Below are 10000 nucleotides of genomic sequence, written 5' to 3' on the forward strand. Positions count from 1 at the left end.
TAACCAGAAATAATAAGTAAAATAATGACACTGTACAAATCAAGCAGAAAACATGTTTGAAAGGAATAACAATAACAAAATAAATGATAATTAATAAGTCTACATGTAAAGAGAATTTGGAGCACTTCAATTCCATACACAATCATAAAAAATTACCTGATTTTATATCAAATATATGAAGCGATCTGTCTTGGCAGGTTAGTGCAGCAGTGTCTGTGGTTGCTACAACTGCAGTGACTTGAGAGGTAAGGTAAGCCACCCAACTCACTACATTTTGCTGTGTTCTGCTGACTCTGTGCAGACTTGGTGTACCTCCACCCATACCAACGCGATTACCAATTCGATAATCATTTTCTACAATCAGAAGTGGGGGAGGACCATCTGTCGAATTCTCCCCTGGAATCTGTAAAGATGGATATTCTTTTAAAATTAACCTTTTGAAAATAATATATCAACAACAAATCTAATCTCGTACTAAATACAAATCCATTAATAAAACAAAATTAATTCAAATGGGAACACAAGAGAATAAAAACATGTGAAACCACACATTTCTTAATAATACCTGAACTCTGGCTGACTTAGAGAGCGATGCTTCAGGTAGAACATTTAAAGGCTCGCCCTGTGCGTGTGCAATGGCCATTGGTCTCGAGGACACCACTGGCTGTGCAGGTGGTGGTGTGGGAACACGGTTTGGTGGTGGGGCTGTGGATCGTTCGTATAAGGGCGGTCTCCCACGTTTCCGCTTGACCATAATTGGCTGGGCGTCCTCATGCTTGCGCTTGCTTGATATTGTGGTAATTTGCCCATCCATTTGTTTTTCTGATCCATTAGTTGATCTGTGAAAGAATATGAACTTAAGTTTTACAGAAAGTAAGAAAATCATTGAATCGAGTCCTCATATACATTTCACCATGAGTATTAATATGTATTTATATTAATGGTAAGCTGCTTTAAATGTTATAGTAAAATAAATCATGAAGTATCTACTGCTGCTACTACAAGATATTGTAGAACATGCTTCACCTCTTATATATCTTCTAACATAGTCAAAGCTTACAAAGTGAGACTGAAACCTTTGTAATGCAACATTTGCACATACACTAAAACCAAATAAGGATCATTCACTCACTTTTCAAATCTTGCAGGCAGACCGGCAGGAACCCCATTGAATTCAGCAGGGAGGGGCGCTGACACTCCCTTGCTTGGAGACGTGCTGGTGTTGGAATTGAAGGCCAGAGGCGGCCGGCTGGTGACGTTGGGCTCCACCACCCCATCCACTTTCTCCACCACAATCTTGCTCTTCTCTTGTTGGCTGGATGAGAAGCTGGCCTCGTATGATTTGTTGGGATTTTCAGTCCTGCAACTGTGTTGTTGCAATAAGTTCTAAGGTATACATATAAAAAGCTTTATAACCTTTCCCTCTTTTTTCTTAGATCACAACATCTTGAGCATTGTATCCCAATTTCTTCTCCCCAAAATGACCCTGAACATGGATTCTTCTTCAGCATGGTAACCCTCCTAAACATAATTTCAGGGGTTCCTAAATAATATCTATGAAACCCTCATCATCTATTCACAACTATTTTCTTGTTCTCATTTCAGTGATGTTTTATGTTCCAAAATTGTGATGTAAATATACTAGCACTATTTTGTACAATTAGCTTTTTTTTCTCAGTATCTTTCAAACTATCCTTAGGAGTATCCTTGTAACCTTACTTGGGTTATGACTATTTATACACAAAACAGTTTACTTAACCATGCTAACAAGAGCTACAATAAACACAGTAATCAACAGACTATATAGTACATAGTCAGACTGTATCATAGGCAGACAATACATCTTTTTACCTATAGCAAGAATCACAGGAAAATACCTACCCTTCTGCTGGAGGAATAAACATTGGTGTGATTCTTCTTTTACCGTCTGCTGTCCTCGTCTCAATCTGTTTGTTGATTGGTGCTCGCTGCGGTGTAGGAGGTGCCGGCCTTCGACTCTGTTCACTGTTGATAATAAAAAGACAAATGTAAAATGCAGTAACGCCTTTAACGTAGAAATACAAATTTTACCTCCCTGACAGTAAATTGAACTCTGGTTAGATAATCATTTTAGGAGCCGGAGTTCTCACTCAGAGGACCCAAGTTCAATTCCCTGTCAGGGAGGTAAAATTTGTATTTAAAAAGACAAATATTTCAACAAACACACCAATTAAAAAAAATTTTCAGGATGAATTTATCCAACTGCATAGCAATTCATCATTAACCATCCTCTTATCATTGAAGGATTAACTCAATGGGGGTAAGTAGTAGTGAAAAGTATTACAATGGGAGAACAAATAATAATGAAGGAAAATGTAAAACATATGAGAGTAATACCTATTTTCTTCCTTTGCTTTCTCCTTTTCTTCCTCACGCAAACGCAGGAACTCTGGATTCTCTATGATGGTTGGGTTGGCTAACGAAGCTGAGGTTAGTGCGGATTTACCATACAACTTCATGTGAAGGTTATTCTGAGGGTAAATAGAAAGAGGGCAAATGGAGTAAACCATTAGGCTTTGAATATCAAGAATTGATTTCTCTAATATAAGGTATTCCAACTTATACATATATAATAATAATTATGACTGACACAACATACACACAAACTTACAGTTTCGTCTTCACAAAGTGGACGGCCAATCTCATCAGGGGAGAAGTTTATGAAGGCCAAGGAACCATCTTTTGATACAGCCATAAGATACTTGCCACAACTACTCCATGAAAGATCCAGGACCTGTCAAGGACATGAGCAAAAATCAAAACAATCTGATGTCTAAGAGAACAAAAGGTAGAAAAGATGATGATGATCCAAGTATAAGAATAAGAAATAAAATGAAATAAATACAATGTAAAAAATAAATAAATAATAAATTACATATTAATTCCGGGTTACATAAAAACACTTACCGAATCATCAAATATGTCGTGAATCACCACCAATGGTCTCTTCAGTGAAGTGAACCAAATGGAGATTGAGCGATCCCTGGAGCCAATTGCCACACAGCAATACTGAACAGACTTCCCTGTCTTTGGATCAGCTTTCTCCAGGATATTTGGATTAAACCTCTGCAAAAGGCACAAGGAAATCAGGGAAGAACAACAAGAAATACAGCAGAGATATAGGAAAGAGATGATCCAAAAGCATTCCTTGTGGGTTTGGGTCACTTTTGCACTGCATTTTCTTTTGTTCAAAATATAAGTCAGTCATTTCCTTCAGTTGCATAACTATAACATATCATACCAAATATTTATCAATATCACTTTGCTAATATATCATACCATAAGACTAGAAAATAACAGAAACCACATCTTAAGATACCCAGCCCAGGCTAATCAGAGTTCAGATGTGGCCCTTCTCAGAAAAGTTAATTAATTGGATTAAAAAAACAAAACAAAACTACACACCACACAAGTAATGGGTTTACGATGACCCACAAAATCCTTGTCAGTGTTCCATCCGTCTCTTTCTACAATTTGTGCTGTTGGACCTCCATTGTTCATCGCATGCGCTGACACCAGATACTGACCATCAGGAGACCAGCTTGGCCGGAGAACTGTTGTTGTGCCACCACACTTTGAAGATAGAACAAAAATATTTACTTTGGGTTTATATAAAAAACAATAGAGCCAAACTTGCTAAGTATATAATTCACATAGCTATACAGTCACAACATAATCATGGGTCTATCATTAACAATTGTTTTACAAAAAAGTACACCTACGATATATCAAGATCCTCACCTCACTAAATGGGTCAATTATCTTTTCTTCTGTGGTCCAGTCTGTTGTTCGCCAAATCCGCAGGCTTTTGTCATCTGCTTGAGATGCTAAGTAACGTCCAACAGGATCCCAGGTAACACCTTTCACCAATCCTGTATGTCCTCGAAGAATCTGCACTTGTTCTGGAAAAGCGATTTAATATGTACATATTTTTCATAACAGGGTATTGTTTCAAGGAATATCGTACAACTATCATCAATTCTATTTTTAATCGTACCAAAGCAATAAAAGATAAGAGAAAATATCAACATGTAATCATACACACCTGGCCATTTGGCAGTGTTCCATACAATAACATTATTGTCTACGGAAGCAGAAGCTAGCCAAACATCTCCTGGAGACCAAGCGACATCCAGGATATCACCATTGTGACCTCTCAACGTTGTAACACTTCGCCAAGATTCGACATTCACCACATTTGAGCCAAATACAGCTCCACCTGTTGACAAAATTCAACCTTTAAACCCTGCTGTATAAAACTAAAGAATTCTAAAAATGTCAGCCTTAGAGGTTGCATTATGATATCACTTTCTCCTATGATACATTCAATAAAAATATATAGATATATAAAAATAAGAGCTTTCAGATGATGAAACATTTGAAAATGTTTCAGTTTGGAAAAGGTCTTCAAAGAAGAAGAGTAAATTTTCATGATACAATCTATATAAATACCTATCTTTAAAATCATTGTGATGATAAGACCTTTCTTAATAATTTTCTGGGCCTTGAAAATACTTATTCATATCACTGGTGATTTATAACAGTGAAAATTAGTGTTTACTAAGCCATTATCAACATTTTATGCCTTACTTAGTTTGTGATCCTATAATCCTATAAAGGTTTCAGGACTCACCTCCATAACTGCTCTGCTGCCAGATGATGATAACTTTATCGTCACCAGCAGAAGCCAAGAAACGGCCACTTCGAGACCACCTCACACAATTCACACACCCCAAGTGCTGGTCTAGCATACACAACAGCTTTGGCACCTGTAAGGAATATCAGTTATAGAAAATTATCATACTTCCTTAAACTAATATATGTTATTTTATCAACAAGGTAGACTTTCCTATCTACAGAAGATTTGTTCTCAATAACACTATTTTCCAACATACACTGTTTGAATATACATATATTTTTTAACATAATCACATAATATATCTACAAGTTATATCTAACATTTATTAACTGCAAAATTATTTGTGTTTACTTTATTCATTGATTTCATGCATAAACATCAACTGTGAGTTATATCCCTTGGGCACTATCATCAAAGAAATAAAGATAAATACAACAATTAACTTGATTTTGAAAACCTTTCATTCAATTCTTTACTTTTCTTTAACAATGCATTCATATATATATCTAACCATACCATTCAAATGTTATATAACTCTCATTTACTGGCATGTTCTTTTAACACAAACAAAAGCACTGAAGACGATTACCTTCTCATCCTCCTCATATTTTTCTAGAGCAACTGGTTTCAGGTTCCATACCACAACCCTTCCAGAAGAATCCTGACCTTGTCCACCTGTCGCAAATCTTGAACCATCAGGATGTAGGTCAACACTGAAGATTGCCTTATCACCTGAAAACATAAAACACTTACAATAAAGTTTATACTACGTGTAAATTTCATTTTAGATACTTCACTCTTAGGATGCAACCTTAATTAGAGAAAATCACTTTAGATATTATTGCAAATTTTTTTATTTTGGGATTCAAATACAACATTCACTGCAATGTCTTTGAGTGACCAGTCTTTTTTATTTCTTAACCCAGCAACGATAGATGACATGATATCATGTCATGGCCTGATAAGTCTTCCCGCCAGGGATACGATATCATGTCTTATTTTTTAGCCGCTGGCTGTCGCCTCAATGGGTGAATAGCCTAAGGCATTAGGTCTGCGCATACCCTGAAGTTGTGTCCAGGAAGAGCCAAATCCTCCCCAGTATTATCAGGTTAATAGAAAGAGCCTTTAAATAACTAAGTACAGATTGTAATAACTTGATCTAAAAACACTAATTTAATTTACCTATAACCTTTTTATTCTATATACATTTCTTAATGGCTTCAAAACTGACAATGGGTCTACTGGAAGATCAAGCATCTATCATTTGTTAACATTATTGAAATACCAACTATCCAAATTTCAACCAAACCATTAGTAGTGAGCATCAGTACAGTGGGAATTTTGTTCACTGGAGATCTCATTGAAAAGCATCATAGTTTTGCTGACTGGCTCTCACGATCCTTAACCCCTTCAACACGAGGACGCGTATACTGCGTCCTCGCAGCACTCGCATCAAACCCGAGGACGCGCATACTGCGTCATGGCTGAGTTCTGGTGGAATTGAGTTTTCTTTCTTCCGGATACTGTACGAGAGCTTTCAGAATAGAGGTCGGATATGATACGATATATTCCTTGACTTTCATTATTATTACATAAGAGTGGGATTCCCTTATACCAGAGGAGGCATTGATGGGCCCTGCTAGCAATCATTTTATTATTCATTTATGGAACATTATGTAACAATATAAAACTTATTATGATTAGTTTACCATACCATTTCAATAATTTTCTTTGGTCATCTGAGTGAGGCCTCCCACCAAGGTCATTCTTTCTATCTTCCTCTCAACCCATGTAAATAACTTGTCACATGCACATGGGGGAAGAGGTTAACTATGCATATTTTGATATATAACACATAATGATTATGTTGTGGTTTTGGCTTAAAACTTGTCATATTCAGTAGCGACATTTAAAATTTGGCACGCGCCGGCAGCTCGGATACGGCGTGAGGGGCATTTTCTACTTCCCGTAGTGAAGGGATTAACCCATTTGTGCTAGATGACGTGCTGACACGTTCCGTGGTTTTTGCGTCAGACATCGGCGACGAGATATTTGGCCAAGGCCCGTACTCGGGGTAAGCAAGCGGACAGCCCAGGCTCGCGGCTAGTGTGCCCGAGAATTCCGATGAATTGGGCTCATGCGTTCAAAAACCCTGGTATTCTGACCATTCAGAGCCGGAATGGCCCCGGCATCACAAAAACTATGTCTATCTGACTTTGGCATATAATTCATGATTTAGTGCATATCCATACTATTATAAGAATTGCCATTAATGATGTCGAGTCAAGCATTCCCCATGGCCTCCACTCCTATCAGCACCTAAAAATCCAACAAATTGCCACTAATATTATACTGGCAAGATTGAGCTTGTAAACTTCTCATAGATTACAAGCCAGCCTAGGCTCTATCTTGCCAAAATATACATAGTGATGGTTTGCCTTGCCATTGCGGCCATTTGTTAACATTCTGCTGGCACTGATATAAGAAGGGTATAATGAGTAGAGCCCCCTTGAATTGGGTATAAGCAACTATCTATCTGATATTAACATAATTCTTCATTGATATTAGTATATTTTCAGTGCTCTCCTTGCAATTTTTCTGGTATATTTCAGACCCTCCTCAGACACATCAGAAGAAATCCATCAACAATAAATTTGTTAGAAGTAGCAATGCATAGTTTTAGTATAGCAATAAGGTAAAATGGCGTCACGATTCTGCAGTACTTTTACAGCTCATATACTTAGAATCCAGTTTTGTTTTAAGATAAGACATCTAGTTGGGCATACCATCAACACCTCACTTGTTGCCACAACGTACATATACTATCGAATAAAGCACACCCATCACACACTAAAGCATATAAGCACAATACATGGCAGACAGTAAACACGTTGATACACGTGGGATACAATATAAGGAACTTATACGTTAACATAACCAAGCGAAGTGTCAAGCCATGCACTTCCACCGCTGCCCGCTAGGTTCAGTCCTCTCACCATAGTACAACGTGATTCCTTCCCGTAACCGTTTCGACGTAATCCTTGGACACGATCAAAACGCTGATCGCATGACATATGACTTTCTGTCAGATAATTTGACATCTTAAAGCAAGAGGTCAGGTCAGGTCACCATGCCCAGAAACAATACCTTTAGGAACTTGCCCTTACATAATTGACACACTCACCATCATGGTTAATCCAAGGCGGTTTTAGAAGCTTCATGGTATCCCCAGCTTCTTCAGAACAAACAGAATACTTGTTCTGTCTCTTTCCAAGCACACAAAGACATTATTCAAACGCCGCCTAAATCGCTAAGACGCTTCCTCCGCCATCTTTGTTTACGAATCTCACGGCGGTTGATCGACGGACGCAAACCTTTTTCAGGGAGGGAACTTGTTGAATTGTTGTCCGCTGTACAGAAAGATATGTATAATCAGTTAAATGTTCAATTGAATTCTATTCTTATGTCAGCTAAGAGGTATTTGGTTGTTTTATCATTGGTTCCAGGTGGAAATTTACATCACATCTGCAAGGGAAAGGATGGAAATGTATATCATTTTAAAGATGAAAAGAAACACTATATATTAAGTTACATGCCTAGCAATTTAACAGATGCGATAAAATGAATATGACACCTCGAATCTAAATGCTTCCGTACCCACTGGGAGGCAGAGCCATCTAGCAGCGACCGGCGTAACTACCACGCTGTCTCCAAACGTAAACAAAACAGGATGGTACGTAGCATCATATTAGTCTTTTTTATGAGATATGTTTATTTCTGCAGTTCTTTTAAGTGCTGTCGGTATATCATAGTGATAAGCTATCACATGTGATGCTTTTTAGATTTTTTGTCGACCGAGACATAAGCTAAATGTTTGCAAAGACTGAATTTAAAGGGAGGGACCCTCCCGATGACAGGACATAATAAGGGAGTATTCCATATTCCGATTGGAAATTTTGTATTATGTACTTGTCTCTTCTCCTGCAAGTTCCAGAGCGAGACACTTATGTTACTTGGATGTTGACATAAATATGACGTATTGTATAATACCACGTAGGATGTGAATAAACTTTAGTTATTAAAAAAAAACATTGACAATATTAAGGTGACTACAGGAAAAGTCAGTGACTTTCATTAACAAAGCATTGTAAACTCATGGATGCTAGTTGCATTTACTATTTCTGTAGATTAACTGTCAAATATGGTATGGATTATATCAGGATGGTACAGCTTGTTTAGTAATGGGCAGGAAAGCAAATCATATACCACTTTGTACAGTCAAGCTAGTGGTTGAATTATTACAAATTCAGTTTAGAGAACTAAAAAACATTTATTTTTCTCTAGTAAGGCCTCGACATGCTGCTGCAACACCCTTAATATTTTGGGGTATTTATTTTTGGCCTTCTAGCCATACCTGTCTAGAGATGGGTACGTCTTACTCATTTTCATCTTCGAAGTGCTTAACCACTTTCTTAGTTGTGTGGAGTGGAATAGATTTTTGTTAATGTGTCTAGCAAATAAAAGTATGCAATGAATGACTATTGATCTAGTGTCATTACATATGATTTGCCTGCTGGCCATAACTAAGGACCTCTGAGTTGCTGTCACATGCAAATTTAAAGATGTAAAATGGGGCACTGGCACAAGAACACCTGCTTGATACATTCATTTGAGACATATGCCTTTCAAGAACCAAGAGGTACACATATACTCTTCTTGGTTATTGAGGAGCTTATCTCTCTACCAGATGTCCAATACTACTCCCAATAGTCCAATTTGACAGCTACATCAACATCAAATACTTTGTGCCAAAACTAATGACATTAGTCCTCTGGCAACCTAACTTTGGGTGTGTGCTTCCTATCACTAGTGTCTTTTGTCATGTGATCTCTTATTACAAATCTTGGTTACTATATTAAACTCAGTGGTAATGTGTATTGTCATATGTCCCTTTATAGTTCCAAATGACTCGGGGGGGGGGGGGGGGCATGAATGCATGTGATAAGTGTCATCTGCCATGATTTTAGGCATAATTTTTTCAGGTTGATTGAAAGAATCGGTTCATGGGGCTCAGGGGTTTTATTATGATTTTCCATATGTCTCTAATTTCAATATTATTAATTTAGATTAAAATTTGTTATAGAAAAGTTTCTCAGAACATTTAGTTCTATTAGTTGGTAAGGTCAGATTTTATTAGTTTGTTGTTAGATGTCTGTTTCAATCATACTGGCAGATATGTTTCTTGTTCTTGCTTATCAAGAGAGGGGGTTGCAGACTCTGCAGAAATTGATCTTTGGGTAAGAATAATTTTAAAAATCACTC

At 37.3% G+C, this 10000-nt stretch overlaps 2 protein-coding genes across 3 annotated transcripts in view; one reads left to right on the top strand and one right to left on the bottom strand.

Annotated features, from left to right (window-relative positions):
* The window catches only part of Hira (histone cell cycle regulator-like protein), a 12959-nt gene extending 4871 nt beyond the window's left edge, over positions 1 to 8088 (bottom strand). Inside the window, exons 1-13 of one of the 2 annotated variants that reach the window (XM_043030331.2) lie at positions 7863 to 8088; positions 5268 to 5410; positions 4673 to 4808; positions 4085 to 4258; positions 3781 to 3941; positions 3445 to 3612; positions 2947 to 3105; positions 2651 to 2773; positions 2377 to 2510; positions 1882 to 2004; positions 1133 to 1360; positions 566 to 839; positions 157 to 403 (exon numbers count right to left, since the gene is read on the bottom strand). In XM_043030331.2, the coding sequence (XP_042886265.2) occupies positions 157 to 403; positions 566 to 839; positions 1133 to 1360; positions 1882 to 2004; positions 2377 to 2510; positions 2651 to 2773; positions 2947 to 3105; positions 3445 to 3612; positions 3781 to 3941; positions 4085 to 4258; positions 4673 to 4808; positions 5268 to 5410; positions 7863 to 7899 (2107 nt within the window). In that variant the 5' untranslated portion in view covers positions 7900 to 8088. Of the gene's footprint in view, positions 1 to 156; positions 404 to 565; positions 840 to 1132; positions 1367 to 1881; positions 2005 to 2376; positions 2511 to 2650; positions 2774 to 2946; positions 3106 to 3444; positions 3613 to 3780; positions 3942 to 4084; positions 4259 to 4672; positions 4809 to 5267; positions 5411 to 7862 lie in introns of both variants that reach the window. The other variant, XM_043030330.2, reaches the window with a different exon arrangement.
* Positions 8089 to 8273: 185 nt separating this feature from the next.
* The window catches only part of LOC122262335 (uncharacterized), a 7413-nt gene continuing 5686 nt past the window's right edge, over positions 8274 to 10000 (top strand). The window contains exon 1 of the mRNA XM_043030338.2: positions 8274 to 8411. Coding sequence (XP_042886272.1) covers positions 8409 to 8411 — 3 coding nt within the window. The 5' untranslated portion in view covers positions 8274 to 8408. The remainder of the gene's footprint in view (positions 8412 to 10000) is intronic.

The sequence above is a fragment of the Penaeus japonicus genome, unplaced genomic scaffold (genome assembly GCF_977035675.1).
Source record: "Penaeus japonicus unplaced genomic scaffold, GWHDUDI00000001_assembly GWHDUDI00000012, whole genome shotgun sequence".
In the NCBI taxonomy this organism is placed as follows: Eukaryota; Metazoa; Arthropoda; class Malacostraca; order Decapoda; family Penaeidae; genus Penaeus; species Penaeus japonicus.